The sequence below is a fragment of the Hoplias malabaricus genome, chromosome 9 (genome assembly GCF_029633855.1).
Source record: "Hoplias malabaricus isolate fHopMal1 chromosome 9, fHopMal1.hap1, whole genome shotgun sequence".
Classification (NCBI taxonomy): domain Eukaryota; kingdom Metazoa; phylum Chordata; class Actinopteri; order Characiformes; family Erythrinidae; genus Hoplias; species Hoplias malabaricus.
This window is the reverse complement of record NC_089808.1, coordinates 10,215,103-10,236,072: the sequence shown is the minus strand read 5'-3', so window position 1 is coordinate 10,236,072 and position 20,970 is coordinate 10,215,103. Positions and strand designations below refer to the sequence as shown.

Genomic DNA, 20,970 nt, shown 5'->3' with positions numbered 1-20,970 from the left:
ACGGAGGCCACAAAACAATATATTGAATATTGAGCAGGGACCACTCTTAATAAAGAATTGTAGCTGCTAGAGTTTACAGTAAGTGTGCAGTGGTCTGTTACGCCATAATTTCAGTGTTAATAATTGTGTTAACAAAGAATTGTCTGAAGTAGGTGAAGTGCAAACAGTACTAGCAGCTACTACCTTACAATTATAGCTTCAAAATTAATGTGATAACTCACAGACCAGTAATAGCGAGAAAGACTGTTGGGACAGTAACATGTTAAATATCATTTCATGGTTTTATTCATGGTTTATTTTTGCACTGTTTTTGTTTAGAAATGATCAAAATGGATATTATATATTTTTGTTGTTTTATTTCCATTTCACATAATGTGCACAAATAAAATATTTAGACAATTTTTTTTCTGGCATTATATCATGTCTAAAAAAGATGTCTGAATTAATAAATGTTAAGGTACAAACTTAAGGCTTCCTCCTGAAAGCTTTATATTATGTGGAGGTACTTTAAACAAATTGAAATTATTAACAGTTGCACATTTTAAAAAGTATCCATGGTTCCTCTGGAACCATGAATGATGTTAAATTACATAGCAGAAAGGACAAATCTTTGGGACCTTTATGTTTAGAACAGGAGATTACACTCAGATGGTGCAGATGAAGTTGAGTTTCTGATTCTGTAACAGACTGATCCACTCTTTACTTCCAGACTGTATGGCTCCTGATCTTTCTCCTCCCGTGCAGTCTTCCAGCCCTGTCCCATTCCCTGGAGCCCAGTTCTGGTAGCAGACAGTGAACCCACTCACCCAGAACCAGAAATTCTGAGCACAAGTGTGACGCAGACCAATCCACACATTAGCAGTAGAGGCATAATTTAATGCTATATTCACCCAGCCCTGGATTGTCTCATTGTGAACAGACACCAGGTCCACATGATTCTCTCTGCAGTATGTGAAAGCGTCCCACCATGTCTTGGTCTGATTAATCAGGATGAGAGGTATATCTTGAAAAACAAAAAAATGACAAGATTTTACACATGATTTTACACATCAGACATGATTCTGTTCACATTTTTCATGGTGGATTCAGTATAGCTGTGTTCTCACCACTTTTTGCATTGTTTGATCCAATACATTTTCCAGTGTTGCCTATATACATCATTCAGTTTTTTCTACAAGGGTTTTTTTTTTTCCCAAATACTAACAGCCAACATTTTGGAACAAATTCATTTTTTTTCAATTAATAACATAAAACTCTTTATTTATAAAATTCTGCTGTTGACAGTTAAAGCTCTAAATAACCTTGCCTCGTCCCTCAGTATTTGAGTGAAGGTATTTCACATTATGAATCATCACACTTATTTAGATCACAAGTTGCTGGCTGATTGTTTATGCCTAGAATTATGATGTCTACTTCAGGGGAAGAGCCCCTATGAAATGAATTTCCAATCCATGTTCAGGACTGAGGCGCTGTCTCAGTCTAGGTTATAAATCTATTTATGTAGTCAAGCATTTGGTAATTTGATTCCAGTTAATTAAAAGTGCAGATCTAGGGGTTCATGGACATATGGTGTTTTTTCAACCACATGGAACCTACTCGACTCGGCTCAGACCTTTGGCTTTTCCACTGGCCAAATCTGGTCCCTCGAACCAGGTGCTTTTTTAGTTCCTGCTCATGCCTGGTACAAACTGAGCCAAGAATGTTCCAAATGTGATGTGTAAACTTTGCAGAGCACTGATTAGTTAGAGAAACCTGTCAATCACCCCTCCAGCACAAACAACCCGTTTGAAAAATCTCTCAAGTTACAGCAGCGATCACATTTATTTTCATCCGACCCACAACTGCACCTCATAACATTACTCTGAGGTGTTTTGAAAAGGTTTAAATGCTCCTTGGGTCGGTGGCTGGTGGAAATCTGTGCCACCTGTAGGTAAAGTTGCAGGCATCCAATTTGAATATTCATATATTTACAAAAAATAAAAAAATCAAATGTAATATATTTGTGGGTATGTGTGTGTAATTGAAATGAGACTTGATTCACACACATTCCCACACACATCCCCATCTTGTTTTGAAATCATTCATTAAAAATCACTGTTCAGATTTATTTGTATTAAAAAACATAATAAATCAATCTGCCCTAAACACAAAGTGTGAGTGAATTTATCCTCCAACACATGTACTTCATTTCATACTCTCATATTATTCACTGTTATAACATACAAATGGTCCGGTAACCCATGTATTACATATCATTTACCTTAAATTACTCACTTTTGTAGCAGACAAATGGATTTGTGTTACTGCAGTGAACATCATTCCACTGGTTGTTATTCCATAATTGCACACAGTCTTCACCCGGACCGTTGCTTGGCTCTCCCGGATACCAGTCCCTGTACGATGATTACTCGCATCTGACCACACCCAGGTCTAGAAACAATGGTTTAATGGTTTAAAAAAGCATGTTTATTACATGATTATTAATTAGGTCGTAAAAACTTTAAATGTCATTAATAATAATTTGTACCAGAGTGAAAGGGCGACAGTGATCTGTTTTTTGTTTAATACTGAAAATGTCAGAGAATGTCAAGGTAAAGAATAAGCTCAGACTTTAGAATGTGAGGTAAACATTTTATGTGCTAAGGCTAAGGCTTTATGAGGTAGACAAAATAAGGTCAGAATTCGGTAAGATCTGAGGTTTAAAAGTGTAGATGGATGTGGGTCGACTATTTGTGAAACAGCAGGTCACTGCTGCCCTTTCTATCTCTGTGTTTTTACAACTGATTATTAATGACTATTAATATATTAACAACATAATTAATAACCATTAAAACTGATTTTAAACAATGTATAAACCTTTATTGATGTAAAAGCACATGTCACAAGTGTCTGTGCAAAATTAAAATGGACAATTACCCATAAACATTTGTTAATTCTGTTTTTTCATTTATCATTTACACCTTACTAATCAAAATCATGAATTGTTTCAAGAGAGTTTTTAAAATTTGCATCCCGGTTATTTAGTGTCCTATGAATATGCTCTTCTTAAATGTATAGAATTTCTTACTTTGGTGTTGCCCGGTGGAACTGTCTGCCTCAGTCCTATCTGGTAACGACTTGATGTCTGATTGATCAGAGCTATTAAAACATTCATCTCCTTTTGGTTCTCAATGGTGGCCAGGTCAGTGTAGTTCTGTCTGCAGTATTTCTGAGCTTCAGTCCAGTTCTTATTTACATTCACCAGATACAACTGACGTGTCACACACAGAGAAAGAGTCCACAGACCTGCAGAGATTAAAACCTCTCGTCAGCACGGCAGTACAGTTCTGAAACAGCAGAGTTTAACAGATCATTATGAACTAACACTGACCTGAGAACAGCAGGAGGAAACACAGATAGGAACCCATGACTGTGGAGAAGAAGAAAGAGAGAGAACACAGGCATTAAACATCACATCAGTATTTACAATCAATTTATTTATACATATTTTTCAACACATTAAAACTGATCTTCTATTAAGTCAAACTTGAATATGTAATATTTATATATGCAAATAATCAAATATATTTCATGTTTTATAGGAACACTACAGTGTTTGATATTTGTGTAGTTTATGTAACCTTGTTTATGTAGATACCATCTCATCAAACCCACACACACATAGACGCACACACACACACACACACACACACACACACACACACACACAATTCAAACCCAACTATTTTCATTTATTCCAAGTATTTAGAAAGTAATAATCATTTAAGTTTGTCCATGTAATTTCATATGGAAATTCTGAAAAATAGCTTAATTGTTCAGTTGTTAATCTGTCAGTTGTTTTTATCTTTATATACACAGTACTGTGCACAAGGTTGAGACACCAGAGATTGAGATTTAAAAAGCTATTTATCTGAGCACTAAATGTTTATTTGCTAAAAACAAACAAACAAAGAACAAATAACGCCCAACATCAGAATAAAACCAAATGACATTATTCCAGTAAGTGTGATATACTGTGTGTGAATGTGTTGGTTTAATATTCCAAGTGGCAGTGCAAATTTACCGGTGAATAAATAATGATTTTAAATAATGTGTGCTGTTGATTTAACAAATTCATGCGATCAAGGAGAATCTGAACAAAACATTGTTCTTCAAACTCACTCTCACCTACTACTTCTAGTAAAGTCTTATATTTCTTATTTGTTTTATATTATTATTCTTTAGTATTTGCTGTAATTATATACAACTGTAATAAAACATAAAAGAAAACATAAATGGACATATTTACAAACATGCAGCCCACTTTTCTGGAAGCAGCTTATTCAGTCCTGCACTGACTCATCATCATCACACATAGTTTTTTCAGCCCAGAGAAAATAAATATTTTGTAAGATGTCCACTGTCATGTTCTTGTCTCATTTCTCCTCTGTGTCTGTCCTTGTCTTGTTCTTTTTCTGAAATCCAGTGTCAACCAAATAAATAACATTTATAAAAAGACGTAGGAAATTTTGGACCGCGTGGTTGTGGTGATAGGATTCAGCTAGTCTTGTGTGTTTTCTGTTTTAATTTGTATACATCATATTCTCCTTTCACTCAGTCGACTTGTATGTCATTAGATATGTCATTTTATGCAAATAATGTACATAACAGATTTGGTGTTTCTTGTATTTCAGGTGAGGCATCAAATGTCAAATTGGCGAAATCATGCAACATCAGCTGAAACATCAATAACTGCCGCACCACTGGACATTTTGCTCGTCTTCTTTTAATGGGGATTTAGAAGAAAGAATTCAGAGATCTGTGATCCTTCAAAAGGATTTGTTTCTGAGAAAATTTTAATCACTTTAAAGAGTTGAGATTCTCCACTGAATGGAATAAGCCAGGGCTAAGATTAAACCCTGTCCTGAAAAACACTAACAAACAAAGAAAATCGAAACAGGTTTTAAGGTATGACTGAAAGCACTGCTTTATATTCACGATCTACACAGAGATTCTTCTTCAGATGAAACATAAAACCAAGGACAAAAATCACTGGACATTTCCTCTAAAAACACTTGGGTGTTACGTTAATGTTCAGTTAACTCTAACACTGTGACCACTTCTGGCCTCCATCACCATTCTAAAATAAATTCACAGAAAAAGATTTTTGTTCCAGTCCTGCACAGTTTCAACTATCTAAGGTCCAGCAGAGAGATAATCTGATTACTTTTGGAAATACCAGGTTCAAAAAGGTTGTGCTTCTTTTAACATAAATATATAAAAATGTGGAAAATCTAAAAATAAATGTAAAAATAAAGCTTTATAAACTGAAAATGAAGAATAAATGGTTTGTGTTTAATGACAGGTTCAGTAACAATAATTCACTGACCTTGTTTTGAGATCTTAAAAGTAATGCTTACCTATTACTGCTGGTAAAGATGCTGTATTAGTTTCTGTGATGTGTCTCTCGCAGTGTGTGGTGTTTGTAACTAAACGGAAACTAAGGCAGTACAGGATTTACTTTGTTTTAAGCTTCTGCAAATATTTTGATGATTTACATAATATCTCAAATGCAAATTAATGTACACATGGAGCAAATTCAAACATTAAACATCACTGTCTTATAAATATAAGAGTAAAATTTACATTGCACTTTTGATATTATTTGATATATAGCACTTTTCATATATTAAATTATTTATTATTTGATATGTCATTATTATTTTACATATTTGACTCACAGCAGTCAAAAGAGTGGCTCTAGTCTACGTTTGGCCTCACTGTCTCCTTCTTTGAAAAATAAAACAAAAAACTATTTATTTGTGAGAAAAAGTTTGTATGTAAAGTATGTGTGTGTAAGTTATTTCATGAATTTTCAAATTTCACACACTGATTTTCAAATGTGCAAAACTTGTCCATTGCTTCATACTTTGGATACTAGTGTTTGAATATGTTTTAGCCTAATTAATTATTTACATTTTAGGTAAATTGAAGGAGATTAAAGAGATTAAAAGAAATACCACAAAAATAAAATGGTCAGAATTAAGAATTATTGGATGATTAGTGGTTACAAATTTCCATTGGAAGAAAGAATCAACATTACTGTTTAACTGGGTTAAATCATTTGCTTACATTTGGCTAATACAACTTAAAAGTGGTTTGCATTGAGCAATGGGCAATTGATGTAGGTTACTATTGAAATACTTCACACATCAGCGCATTTTATTAGTATGAGTTTTTTAAACCTCCTAGACCAATAATATTTTATGTTAGTAGCTTTTAAAACTGGTAATACAGTATTTGCAAAATACATGGACAGATTCTGCTTTGCTGACTTTCCTTTGTATTTTCCATGGGTGTGTTTTAACCAGTTGAACCACAGTTAACTACTTTTGAAGACACTATTAAGAAGAGTGCCAGGAAAATAATAGACAACCTCTGATGGCGATTGGCCTAAAATTTGATTATGATTAAAATGATTCCTTATCTCTAATTCAGAATGTTGGCAATCTTACTTGCAATAAAGGTTTTGTGAAAGTGTAACTGAAAGGGAAAATTCAACAGGTTTGCAACTACTAAAGTGATTTTCTCTGTGGCTTCAAATCTGTTGACACTATGGCAACAAATGTTATATTAATATTAATTATATTCTTATTTAGCATATATTTAATTTCTTATTTAATTTATTATATATAACATTACATGTTCGTACAAATCCAACAGTTTTAAAAATTTCGAAAGAACAATAAATAAATATGTGAGCATTAAACAACCGTAACTTACTAAGCTTCTGACATTGTCAAAAATATATACAGACTATTGATATTTTATTTTCAAATCACCTCCACACAACTTAAGTCACTCTTCTTCAGGAGCAAATTTTTTTCCACCTTACCCGTCACTGTGCCTAAATGACTTAAGTAATGAATGTATACTGTATTACATGTTACTACATGAATGCATTATCACAATATCAATTTTTTTACCGTTTGAAAAAAATATTTGCGATATTATTGCGCACTATACAATACGGCACAGCCCTAGTTGATACATGTGTTTGTTTTCTACAACTACAAATGTCATTGTCACAGGTGCACAAGTGTTTTACTCTAAAAATACCTCCATGATTATCCTTCCTCCAACAAACTTTAGTTGCTCCCACGGATCTCTACACCAAAGGATCACTGATTCGCTCATTTCGCTGTCAATCAAAAAGGGATTCAGCCTCAGACAGATCATCCCATCATCATGCAGAAGCTGATCCAATGACTCGTCTCGTTTCGCTGCACTTCGCTGCTTCGCTATTGAACTCTGTGGACGCTCAGCGTCCACACTGTTTAAAGCACTGTGAAGCTGCGGGAATGATTGGGAGGAAAGCTGCATCTTTACAAGTGATAAGAAGCTGATTCTGAACAAAAGTTGAGCGCGCTGTAATGCATATGTATTCAATGACACGTACACACAACAGTATATATTTGATTACTTATGTTTTGACATTTATGGGGAAACTGAGCTTCTCTTGCAGTCTTAGAGCAATCGCCTCTGGTGCAAGATAATCGCAATAGAAGGAGGTAGGATACTGGATGTACAGGGCAGAGTAAACAGTAGTGCAAAATAATCGTAATAGGAGGAGGTAGGATACTGGATGTATAATCGTATAGCAACTAAATAAAGTGAACCTTAAAAAAAAAGTGAACCCATTAACATAATAGATGGTTACAGAAATCTAACACAAGAGGAAGGTTAAATATTCATTCATTCATGATTTTGTAGCAGACAAATGGATTTGTGTTACTGCAGTGAACATCATTCCACTGGTTGTTATTCCATAATTGCACACAGTCTTCACCCGGACCGTTGCTTGGCTCTCCCGGATACCAGTCCCTGTACGATGATTACTCGCATCTGACCACACCCAGGTCTAGAAACAATGGTTTAATGGTTTAAAAAAGCATGTTTATTACATGATTATTAATTAGGTCGTAAAAACTTTAAATGTCATTAATAATAATTTGTACCAGAGTGAAAGGGCGACAGTGATCTGTTTTTTGTTTAATACTGAAAATGTCAGAGAATGTCAAGGTAAAGAATAAGCTCAGACTTTAGAATGTGAGGTAAACATTTTATGTGCTAAGGCTAAGGCTTTATGAGGTAGACAAAATAAGGTCAGAATTCGGTAAGATCTGAGGTTTAAAAGTGTAGATGGATGTGGGTCGACTATTTGTGAAACAGCAGGTCACTGCTGCCCTTTCTATCTCTGTGTTTTTACAACTGATTATTAATGACTATTAATATATTAACAACATAATTAATAACCATTAAAACTGATTTTAAACAATGTATAAACCTTTATTGATGTAAAAGCACATGTCACAAGTGTCTGTGCAAAATTAAAATGGACAATTACCCATAAACATTTGTTAATTCTGTTTTTTCATTTATCATTTACACCTTACTAATCAAAATCATGAATTGTTTCAAGAGAGTTTTTAAAATTTGCATCCCGGTTATTTAGTGTCCTATGAATATGCTCTTCTTAAATGTATAGAATTTCTTACTTTGGTGTTGCCCGGTGGAACTGTCTGCCTCAGTCCTATCTGGTAACGACTTGATGTCTGATTGATCAGAGCTATTAAAACATTCATCTCCTTTTGGTTCTCAATGGTGGCCAGGTCAGTGTAGTTCTGTCTGCAGTATTTCTGAGCTTCAGTCCAGTTCTTATTTACATTCACCAGATACAACTGACGTGTCACACACAGAGAAAGAGTCCACAGACCTGCAGAGATTAAAACCTCTCGTCAGCACGGCAGTACAGTTCTGAAACAGCAGAGTTTAACAGATCATTATGAACTAACACTGACCTGAGAACAGCAGGAGGAAACACAGATAGGAACCCATGACTGTGGAGAAGAAGAAAGAGAGAGAACACAGGCATTAAACATCACATCAGTATTTACAATCAATTTATTTATACATATTTTTCAACACATTAAAACTGATCTTCTATTAAGTCAAACTTGAATATGTAATATTTATATATGCAAATAATCAAATATATTTCATGTTTTATAGGAACACTACAGTGTTTGATATTTGTGTAGTTTATGTAACCTTGTTTATGTAGATACCATCTCATCAAACCCACACACACATAGACGCACACACACACACACACACACACACACACACACACACAATTCAAACCCAACTATTTTCATTTATTCCAAGTATTTAGAAAGTAATAATCATTTAAGTTTGTCCATGTAATTTCATATGGAAATTCTGAAAAATAGCTTAATTGTTCAGTTGTTAATCTGTCAGTTGTTTTTATCTTTATATACACAGTACTGTGCACAAGGTTGAGACACCAGAGATTGAGATTTAAAAAGCTATTTATCTGAGCACTAAATGTTTATTTGCTAAAAACAAACAAACAAAGAACAAATAACGCCCAACATCAGAATAAAACCAAATGACATTATTCCAGTAAGTGTGATATACTGTGTGTGAATGTGTTGGTTTAATATTCCAAGTGGCAGTGCAAATTTACCGGTGAATAAATAATGATTTTAAATAATGTGTGCTGTTGATTTAACAAATTCATGCGATCAAGGAGAATCTGAACAAAACATTGTTCTTCAAACTCACTCTCACCTACTACTTCTAGTAAAGTCTTATATTTCTTATTTGTTTTATATTATTATTCTTTAGTATTTGCTGTAATTATATACAACTGTAATAAAACATAAAAGAAAACATAAATGGACATATTTACAAACATGCAGCCCACTTTTCTGGAAGCAGCTTATTCAGTCCTGCACTGACTCATCATCATCACACATAGTTTTTTCAGCCCAGAGAAAATAAATATTTTGTAAGATGTCCACTGTCATGTTCTTGTCTCATTTCTCCTCTGTGTCTGTCCTTGTCTTGTTCTTTTTCTGAAATCCAGTGTCAACCAAATAAATAACATTTATAAAAAGACGTAGGAAATTTTGGACCGCGTGGTTGTGGTGATAGGATTCAGCTAGTCTTGTGTGTTTTCTGTTTTAATTTGTATACATCATATTCTCCTTTCACTCAGTCGACTTGTATGTCATTAGATATGTCATTTTATGCAAATAATGTACATAACAGATTTGGTGTTTCTTGTATTTCAGGTGAGGCATCAAATGTCAAATTGGCGAAATCATGCAACATCAGCTGAAACATCAATAACTGCCGCACCACTGGACATTTTGCTCGTCTTCTTTTAATGGGGATTTAGAAGAAAGAATTCAGAGATCTGTGATCCTTCAAAAGGATTTGTTTCTGAGAAAATTTTAATCACTTTAAAGAGTTGAGATTCTCCACTGAATGGAATAAGCCAGGGCTAAGATTAAACCCTGTCCTGAAAAACACTAACAAACAAAGAAAATCGAAACAGGTTTTAAGGTATGACTGAAAGCACTGCTTTATATTCACGATCTACACAGAGATTCTTCTTCAGATGAAACATAAAACCAAGGACAAAAATCACTGGACATTTCCTCTAAAAACACTTGGGTGTTACGTTAATGTTCAGTTAACTCTAACACTGTGACCACTTCTGGCCTCCATCACCATTCTAAAATAAATTCACAGAAAAAGATTTTTGTTCCAGTCCTGCACAGTTTCAACTATCTAAGGTCCAGCAGAGAGATAATCTGATTACTTTTGGAAATACCAGGTTCAAAAAGGTTGTGCTTCTTTTAACATAAATATATAAAAATGTGGAAAATCTAAAAATAAATGTAAAAATAAAGCTTTATAAACTGAAAATGAAGAATAAATGGTTTGTGTTTAATGACAGGTTCAGTAACAATAATTCACTGACCTTGTTTTGAGACCTTAAAAGTAATGCTTACCTATTACTGCTGGTAAAGATGCTGTATTAGTTTCTGTGATGTGTCTCTCGCAGTGTGTGGTGTTTGTAACTAAACGGAAACTAAGGCAGTACAGGATTTACTTTGTTTTAAGCTTCTGCAAATATTTTGATGATTTACATAATATCTCAAATGCAAATTAATGTACACATGGAGCAAATTCAAACATTAAACATCACTGTCTTATAAATATAAGAGTAAAATTTACATTGCACTTTTGATATTATTTGATATATAGCACTTTTCATATATTAAATTATTTATTATTTGATATGTCATTATTATTTTACATATTTGACTCACAGCAGTCAAAAGAGTGGCTCTAGTCTACGTTTGGCCTCACTGTCTCCTTCTTTGAAAAATAAAACAAAAAACTATTTATTTGTGAGAAAAAGTTTGTATGTAAAGTATGTGTGTGTAAGTTATTTCATGAATTTTCAAATTTCACACACTGATTTTCAAATGTGCAAAACTTGTCCATTGCTTCATACTTTGGATACTAGTGTTTGAATATGTTTTAGCCTAATTAATTATTTACATTTTAGGTAAATTGAAGGAGATTAAAGAGATTAAAAGAAATACCACAAAAATAAAATGGTCAGAATTAAGAATTATTGGATGATTAGTGGTTACAAATTTCCATTGGAAGAAAGAATCAACATTACTGTTTAACTGGGTTAAATCATTTGCTTACATTTGGCTAATACAACTTAAAAGTGGTTTGCATTGAGCAATGGGCAATTGATGTAGGTTACTATTGAAATACTTCACACATCAGCGCATTTTATTAGTATGAGTTTTTTAAACCTCCTAGACCAATAATATTTTATGTTAGTAGCTTTTAAAACTGGTAATACAGTATTTGCAAAATACATGGACAGATTCTGCTTTGCTGACTTTCCTTTGTATTTTCCATGGGTGTGTTTTAACCAGTTGAACCACAGTTAACTACTTTTGAAGACACTATTAAGAAGAGTGCCAGGAAAATAATAGACAACCTCTGATGGCGATTGGCCTAAAATTTGATTATGATTAAAATGATTCCTTATCTCTAATTCAGAATGTTGGCAATCTTACTTGCAATAAAGGTTTTGTGAAAGTGTAACTGAAAGGGAAAATTCAACAGGTTTGCAACTACTAAAGTGATTTTCTCTGTGGCTTCAAATCTGTTGACACTATGGCAACAAATGTTATATTAATATTAATTATATTCTTATTTAGCATATATTTAATTTCTTATTTAATTTATTATATATAACATTACATGTTCGTACAAATCCAACAGTTTTAAAAATTTCGAAAGAACAATAAATAAATATGTGAGCATTAAACAACCGTAACTTACTAAGCTTCTGACATTGTCAAAAATATATACAGACTATTGATATTTTATTTTCAAATCACCTCCACACAACTTAAGTCACTCTTCTTCAGGAGCAAATTTTTTTCCACCTTACCCGTCACTGTGCCTAAATGACTTAAGTAATGAATGTATACTGTATTACATGTTACTACATGAATGCATTATCACAATATCAATTTTTTTACCGTTTGAAAAAAATATTTGCGATATTATTGCGCACTATACAATACGGCACAGCCCTAGTTGATACATGTGTTTGTTTTCTACAACTACAAATGTCATTGTCACAGGTGCACAAGTGTTTTACTCTAAAAATACCTCCATGATTATCCTTCCTCCAACAAACTTTAGTTGCTCCCACGGATCTCTACACCAAAGGATCACTGATTCGCTCATTTCGCTGTCAATCAAAAAGGGATTCAGCCTCAGACAGATCATCCCATCATCATGCAGAAGCTGATCCAATGACTCGTCTCGTTTCGCTGCACTTCGCTGCTTCGCTATTGAACTCTGTGGACGCTCAGCGTCCACACTGTTTAAAGCACTGTGAAGCTGCGGGAATGATTGGGAGGAAAGCTGCATCTTTACAAGTGATAAGAAGCTGATTCTGAACAAAAGTTGAGCGCGCTGTAATGCATATGTATTCAATGACACGTACACACAACAGTATATATTTGATTACTTATGTTTTGACATTTATGGGGAAACTGAGCTTCTCTTGCAGTCTTAGAGCAATCGCCTCTGGTGCAAGATAATCGCAATAGAAGGAGGTAGGATACTGGATGTACAGGGCAGAGTAAACAGTAGTGCAAAATAATCGTAATAGGAGGAGGTAGGATACTGGATGTATAATCGTATAGCAACTAAATAAAGTGAACCTTAAAAAAAAAGTGAACCCATTAACATAATAGATGGTTACAGAAATCTAACACAAGAGGAAGGTTAAATATTCATTCATTCATTCATTATCTGTAACCCTTATCCAGTTCAGGGGCGCGGTGGGTCCGGAGCCTACCTGGAATCATTGGGCACAAGGCAGGAATACACCCTGGAGGGGGCGCCAGTCCTTCACAGGGTGCCACACACATACAGTCAAATTCACTCACACCTACGGACACTTTTGTGTCGCCAATCCACCTACTAACGTGTGTTTTTGGACCATGGGAGGAAACTGGAGCACCCGGAGGAAACCCACACAGACACAGGGAGAACCCAAGATTAAAAATATTTCATTATTTCTTTCTTCCAAATTCAAAAAGTTGTGACAGGAACATATTTTTTCATTGCTCCTTTTATGTATCTCCAAATGGATTCATACAATTTATATGTGCTGTGCACAATTAAAATATTTACTGTATTTAATTCAGCTGCCATTTTCTAACTCAGTCCTATTTCAAAAATATTTTTGACATGCATGTGAATATGAAATGGGTGGGTGCGGAAAATTCCTTTCTGATATCTATTATATTAAGAAAACAAACAATTATGTTAAAATAAAATCAACATTTAATTAATGAGAATATCACAGAACACAAAAAATCACAATCAGGAGAAAAGTATCATTAGTGTGCATGAAAATGCATATCCCTCTTAAAGAATGTTGATCAGTTTCATTAGTCACTGACTGAATTTTTTTCTAGTACTCTGAACAGAAACAAAATGAGATTGTCATTTTATATCAGAATGTGCGTAATTCTGCAGTTTGAACATACAGAAACCTGGCCATTTTAAATCTCAAAAAATACTTTCTGTTCCCTGAAGAATCATGTCTAAAACCCATGTGTGAATGAGTAAATGTAAAAGCAGATACCTAAGACTTCCTCCTGAAGACTTTATAGTATGTGGAGGGTCTTTAAACTTCTTAAAATTATTTACAGTTGCATTTTTCTTAATTGTCCACGATTCCTCAGGACGAATTAATGTTTAGAACAGGGGATTACACTTAGATGGTGCAGATGAAGTTGAGTTTCTGATTCTGTGACAGACTGATCCACTGTTTACTTCCAGACTGTATGGCTCCTGATCTTTCTCCTCCTGTGCAGTCTTCCAGCCCTGTCCCGTTTCCTGGAGCCCAGTTCTGGTAGCAGACAGTGAACCCACTCACCCAGAACCAGAAATTCTGAGCACAAGTGTGACGCAGACCAATCCACACATTAGCAGTAGAGGCATAATTTAACACTATATTGACCCAGCCCTGGATTGTCTCATTGTGAACAGACACCAGGTCCACATGATTCTCTCTGCAGTATGTCAAAGCGTCCCACCATGTCTTGATCTGATTAATCAGGATGAGAGGAATATCTTCAAAAACAAAAAATAGGACAAGATTTTGCACATGATTTTACACATCAGACATGATTCTGTTCACATTTTACATAGTGGATTCACTATAGCTGTGTTCTCACCTCAAGTCCCAGTCTATTTATTTTGAATTATGGCTCAAAAATTTTTTTGCATTGTTTGATCCAATTAATTTTCCAGTGTTGCCTATATACACCATTTATTTTTCTACACAGTTTTTTTTCCAATTACTAATACTTACAACAGCTGACATTTTGGAACAAATTCATTTTTGTTCAGTTAATAACAGAAAACTCTTTATTTTCATAAGAGTAATTCTATGTTTCATCCCAAAAAACAATAAGCTTCTTGGTGTCATGCAGAAAGCAGTATTTATTAATACCCAGAATTCCAGTCACTGCAGTGAAACACAAATAAAAGCCTAACAAATCAAACAAGTTCAGTTCTCACATACTTCAAAGCCCACAAATGCAGAATTAGCAACAAATAGAAAAGCAATCACTACGGAGAAAAACTGAAATACAATGAACACAATGTTTTGCTTTTTCATAGTAACATGCAGAATACCTGTCAAAATGAAAAAGAAAATCACTGTTTCATTTTTGTCACAGGATCTCTCTTTTTGTTACCACTAGGAAATGTTATTAACTTCATCTAACTTGACATTAAATTTAAATAATTTTCCTTAGACACGTGTGAAAAACCTTGATGTTACATTTGACTCTGATCTTTAGTTTGATGAAAAAATAAAAAAAATTACTAAAAAAAAAAATCTAAATCCCTATATTGGCTGCCAATCACATCTAAAATAGACTACAAAATTCTGCTGGTGACAGTTAAAGCTCTAAATAACCTTGCCTCGTCCCTCAGTATTCGAGTGAAGGTATTTCACATTATGAAGCATCACGCTTATTTAGATCACTAGTTGCTGGCTGCTTGTTTGTGCCTAGAATTATTATGTCTACTTCAGGGGAAGAGCCCCTATGAAATGAATTTCCAATCCATGTTCAGGACTGAGGCGTTGTCTCAGTCTAGGTTATAAACCTATTTATGTAGTCAAGCATTTGGTAATTTGATTCCAGTTAAATAAAATGTGCAAATCTAGGGGTTCATGGACATATGGTGCTTTTTCCACCACATGGAACCTACTCGACTCGGCTCAGACCTTTTGCTTTTCCACTGGACAAATCTGGTACCTGGTCCATGGAACCATGTGCTTTTTAGTCCCTGCTCACCCCTGGTACAAATTGAGCCAAGAATGTTCCAAATGTGATGTGTAAACTTTGCAGAGTGCTGATTGGCCAGAGAAACCTGTCAATCACCCCTCCAACACGAACATCCCGCTTGAGAAATCTGTCAAGTTACAGAAGTGATCTCATTTGTTTTCATCCGACCCACAACTGCACCTCATAACATTACTCTGAGTTGTTTTGAAAAGGTTTAAATGCTCCTTGGGTCAGTGGCTGGCGGAAATCTGTGCCACCTGTAGGTAAAGTTGCAGGCATCCAATTTGAATATTCATATATTTACAAAAATAAAACGTAATAAAAATATATCAAATGTAATATATTTGTGGGTATGTGTGTGTGTAATTGAAATGACTCTTGTTTTTAGTAGCATTTCACACATATCCCCATCTTGTTTTGAAATCATTCATTAAAAATCACTGTTCAGATTTATTTGTATTAAAAACATAATCAAGCAATCTGCCCTAAACACAAAGTGTGAGTGAATTTATCCTCTAACACATGTACTTCATTTCATAATCTCATATTATGCACTGTTATAACATGCATATGGTCCTGTAACCCATGTATTATATATCTTTACCATTTTGTAGCTTTGTAGCATTGTCACTTTTGTAGCAGACAAATGGTTTTGGGTAACTGCAGCTAACATCATTCCACTGGTTTTTAGCATATAATTGCACACAGTCTTCAACCAAACCGCCGTTTGGCTCTCCTGGCATCCAGTCCCTGTATGAGGAGATACTCCCATCTGACCACACCCAGGTCTAGAAACAATGGTTTAATGGTTTAAAAAAGCATGTTTATTACATGATTATTAATGAGGTCATAAAAACATTAAATGTTATTAATAATAATTTGTTCCAGATAGAAAGGGCGACAGTGACCTCTGTTTTGTCTAATACTGAAAGTGTCAGAGAACTTAGTAAAAATGTCAAGGTAAAGAATAAGCTCAGACTTTAGAATGTGAGGTAAATCACATTTTATGTGCTAAGGCTAACAAGCTTCATGAAGTAGACAAAATAAGGTCAGAATTCTGCAAGATGTGTGGTGCAGAATGTAGATGTAGATGGATGTGGGTCGACTGTTTGTGAAACAGCACCTTTATTAACGTAGTCTTATGCAAAAGTGGTACCTCAGTTTCCTGGACAGGGATTAAGCCTAGTCCTACACTACACAGAAATCTGAAATGATTTTCCACAATGAAATTCTAATGCAATTCTGAAATGACATTAAGAATTGTTACGCTTGGCAAACGTCATTCAAGAAATTTTTCATAAAATTGTGAAAATATTACAATATCAGGCAAAAGGGTATAGGTCACAAGTGTCTGAAAAATTTAAATTGTCAGTGACCCATAAACATTTGTTAATTCTGTTTTTCATTTATCATTTACACCTTACTAGTCAAAATCATGAATTATTTGAAGAGAGTTTTTAAAATTTGCATCCCGCTTATTTAGTTTCCTTTAAATCTGCTCTTCTTAAAATTATAGAATTTCTTACAATGGTGTTGCCCGGGGGAACTTTCTGCCTCAGTCCTATCCATGGATAAAGTGATGATGATGTCTGACTGATCAGAGCTATTAAAACATCCATCTCCTCTTGGCTCTCAATGGTGGCCAGGTCAGTGTAGTTCTGTCTGCAGTATTTCTGAGCTTCAGTCCAGTTCTTATTTACATTCACCAGATAAAACTGACGAGTCACACACATAGAAAGGGTCCAGAGACCTGCAGAGATTAAAACCCCTCTTTAGCATGACAGTACAGTTCTGAAACAGCAGAGTTTAACAGATCATTATGAACTAACACTGACCTGAGAACAGCAGGAGGAAACACAGAGAGGAACCCATGACTGTGGAGAAGAAGAAAGAGAGAGAACACAGGCATTAAACATCACATCAGTATTTACAATCAGTTTATTTATACTTCTATTTCAGCACAATAAAACTGATCTTCTGTTAAGTCAAACTGTAATGTTTATATGTCCAAATAATCAAATATATTTCATGTTTTATAGGAACACTGTAGTGTTTGATTTGTGTAGTTTATGTAACCTTGTTTATGTAGATACCTTCTCATCAAACACACACACACACAATTCATAAAACAAACATTATTTTTTTTACCAGAAAGCAAAAAAATGGCAAATTTGGCATGTAGGAGTTAGTTGGAAGCATACATTAACTTTCTTAGGGTCAAAAATCACTTTTCAACTTTAAAGTGTTCTTTTACACAGAAACCCAAATATTTCCATTTATTCCAAGTATTGAGAAAGTAATAATCATTCAAGTTTGTCCATGTAATTTCAGATGGAGATTCTGAAAAATAGCTTAATTGTTCACTTAATCTGTCAGTTGTTTTGATCTTTATATACACAGTACTGTGCACAAGGTTTAGGCACCAGAGACTGAGATTTAAAAAGCTATTTATCTGAGCAGTAAGTGTTTATTTGCTAAAAACAAACAAACAAACAACAAATATTAAAACAAGTATTGGTTTAATATGCCAAATCTCACCAAGTGGCAGTGAATATTTACCAGTGAATAAATAATGATTTTAAATAATGTGTGCTGTTGATTTAACAAATTCATGCGATCAAGCAGAATCTGAACAAAACATTGTTCTTCAAACTCACTCTCACCTACTACTTCTAGTAAAAAAAGATCTTATATTTCTAATTTGTTTTATATTATTGTTCTTGAGTATTTACTGTAATTATATACAACTGTAATAAAACATAAAAAAACATAAATGGACATCTTTACAAACATGCAGCCCACTTTTCTGGAAGCAGCTTATTCAGTCCTGCACTTACTCATCATCATCACACACAGTTTTTTCAGCCCAGAGAAAATAAATATTTTGTAAGATGTCCACTGTCATGTTCTTGTCTCATTTCTCCTCTGTGTCTGTCCCCGTCTTGTTCTATTTCTGAAATCCAGTGTCAATCAAATAAACAACATTTATAAAAAGATGTATGAAATTTTGGACTGCGTGGTTGTGATGATAGAATTCAGCTTGTCTTGTGTGTTTTCTGTTTTAAATTGTATATATCATATTCTCCTTTCACTCTCATTTCACTATGCAAAATATGTACATAACATATTTGGTGATTCTTGTATTTCAGGTGAGGCATCAAATGTCAAATTGGCGAAATCATGCAACATCAGCTGAAACGTCAATAACTGCCAGACCGCTGGAAATTTCGCTCGTCTTCTTTTAATGGAGATTTAAAAGAAGGAATTCAGAGATCTGTGATCCTTCAAAAGGATTTGTTTTTGAGAAAAAGTTAATCACTTTAAAGAGTTGAGATTCTCCACTGAATGGAATAAGCCAGGGCTAAGATTAAACCCTGTCCTGAAAAACACTAACAAACAAAAAAAAAATCGAAAAAGGTTTTAAGCTATGACTGAAGGCACTGCTTTAAAATCACAATCTACACAGAGATTCTTATTCAGATAAAACATAAAACCAAGGACAAAAATCACTGGTCATTTCCTCTAAAAACACTTGGGTGTTACGTTAATGTTCAGTTAACACTGTGACCACTTCTGGCCTCCATCACCATTATAAAATAAATTCACAGAAAAAGATTTTTGTTCCAGTCCTGCACAGTTTCAACTATCTAAGGTCCAGCAGAGAGATAATCTGATTACTTTTGGAAATACCAGGTTCAAAAAGGTTGTGCTTCTTTTAACATAAATATATAAAAATGTGGAAAATCTAAAAATAAATGTAAAAATAAAGCTTCATAAACTGAAAATGAAGAATAAATTGTTTAAGTTTAATGGCAGGTTCAGTAACAATAATTCACTGGCATTGTTTTGAGATCTTAAAAGTGATCCTTACCTCTTACTACTGGTAAAGATGCTGTATTAGTTTCTGTGATGTGTCTCTCGCAGTGTGTGGTGATTGTAACTAAACGGAAACTAAGGCAGTACAGCATTTTCTTTGTTTCATGCTTCTGCAACTATTTTGATGATTTACATAGTATCTCCAATGCAAATTAATGCACACATGGAGCAAATTCAAACATTAAACATCACTGTCTTATAAAAATAAGAGTAGAATTTACATAGCACTTTTCATAGATTCAATATATATTTGATATGTCATTATTATTTTACATATTTAAGTTTGTTCCAGGTACATGAAGTGGTTTCACTCTAAATTAAGTTCAGTTACAGAATATCAGTTATAGAATATTTCTAGAAAAACAAAAATTAGACCAGAAAAAGCTAAAATAATCACATAATCAATTTTCATTCTATTATCATCAAAACGTTATGCTATTTCTGGATAGTGGAAGTACCATAATCCTGGCAAAGTCATTATGTGCTGCTGACTTTGTAGGTTAAATCCTTAAAAGTCTGACTCATGAGACAACATGACGAGGTTGCTACATTGATCATCTGATGAAAGGTACCAGAGCCTTGAGTTTTTTTTTATACTTTTTATATTTTTTCTGAAACAAAAATAATAAGTATGGCATACACTTATCTGACAGCAGCACAGAGGAACAACAGTAGGTTTCTGAGGGTTTTTTTGCTTTCAATTTTATAGTCTGTGTGGGTTTCCCTGGGAGCGCCAGTCAAAATACACATTTTGCTAGGTCTGTGGTTGAAATTGCCCACTGAGATGTGTCTGTGATGCCCAGTGATGTATTCCCTTGCTCCTATTGATTCTGGGTGGTCCCTATGGAGATATTTTTGGAGCTAAACACCTGAGCATCCGTGACAGTGAAATTTGTAACTGTAGAAAACAGTCACACATTTGTATCAGTACATTTGAAATCACAGAGACAATTATGTGGTTATTAATGCACAGTTTTATTGGCCAATTCCGATATCCAATTTTTAAAGAATATGTCGGACCAATTCCAATTATGTTCAACATTTCTGTTAATGGTTACTTCCTACATCAAATTATGCAATAGTTTACAGGACAAACCTTGTTTTTTAAAATTTATTTAATCTTTAAAAGAGAAAAAAAAAAAAACTAGTGCAGCAGGTATTTCATATAGACGTCATACACTCAGCAAACACACAAAATTGCCTTACAAATTTTTTTCAGGCAGAAATGGCTTGTGTTGGAAAAATATGTCTTTGGTTGCTTTTACATTCTGTATTTAGTTTATAAGTGCTTCTACTGTTAGATAAGTTTCATTTCAATAGA

The 20,970-nt window shown here is 34.1% G+C and overlaps 3 protein-coding genes across 3 annotated transcripts; all 3 read right to left on the bottom strand.

Moving 5' to 3' along the window:
* Window positions 1–363: 363 nt before the first annotated feature.
* LOC136707702 (P-selectin-like) lies at window positions 364–5,460 on the bottom strand. The gene is made up of 5 exons (XM_066681930.1): window positions 5,400–5,460; window positions 3,371–3,409; window positions 3,068–3,285; window positions 2,261–2,430; window positions 364–1,003 (listed from the first exon to the last, which is right to left on the bottom strand). Exons 2-5 carry the CDS (start codon window positions 3,405–3,407, stop codon window positions 982–984), a joined length of 447 nt encoding a protein of 148 aa, XP_066538027.1. The 5' UTR covers window positions 3,408–3,409; window positions 5,400–5,460; the 3' UTR covers window positions 364–981.
* Window positions 5,461–6,737: 1,277 nt separating this feature from the next.
* LOC136707703 (E-selectin-like) lies at window positions 6,738–10,926 on the bottom strand. The gene is made up of 4 exons (XM_066681931.1): window positions 10,866–10,926; window positions 8,841–8,879; window positions 8,538–8,755; window positions 6,738–7,900 (listed from the first exon to the last, which is right to left on the bottom strand). Exons 2-4 carry the CDS (start codon window positions 8,875–8,877, stop codon window positions 7,739–7,741), a joined length of 417 nt encoding a protein of 138 aa, XP_066538028.1. The 5' UTR covers window positions 8,878–8,879; window positions 10,866–10,926; the 3' UTR covers window positions 6,738–7,738.
* Window positions 10,927–13,792: 2,866 nt separating this feature from the next.
* LOC136707783 (macrophage mannose receptor 1-like) lies at window positions 13,793–19,713 on the bottom strand. Its single transcript, XM_066682035.1, has 5 exons — window positions 19,645–19,713; window positions 17,609–17,647; window positions 17,300–17,523; window positions 16,378–16,561; window positions 13,793–14,547 (listed from the first exon to the last, which is right to left on the bottom strand). The coding sequence occupies exons 2-5, from the start codon at window positions 17,643–17,645 to the stop codon at window positions 14,189–14,191; spliced, it is 804 nt and encodes a 267-aa protein (XP_066538132.1). The 5' UTR covers window positions 17,646–17,647; window positions 19,645–19,713; the 3' UTR covers window positions 13,793–14,188.
* Between the last annotated feature and the right edge of the window lie 1,257 nt (window positions 19,714–20,970).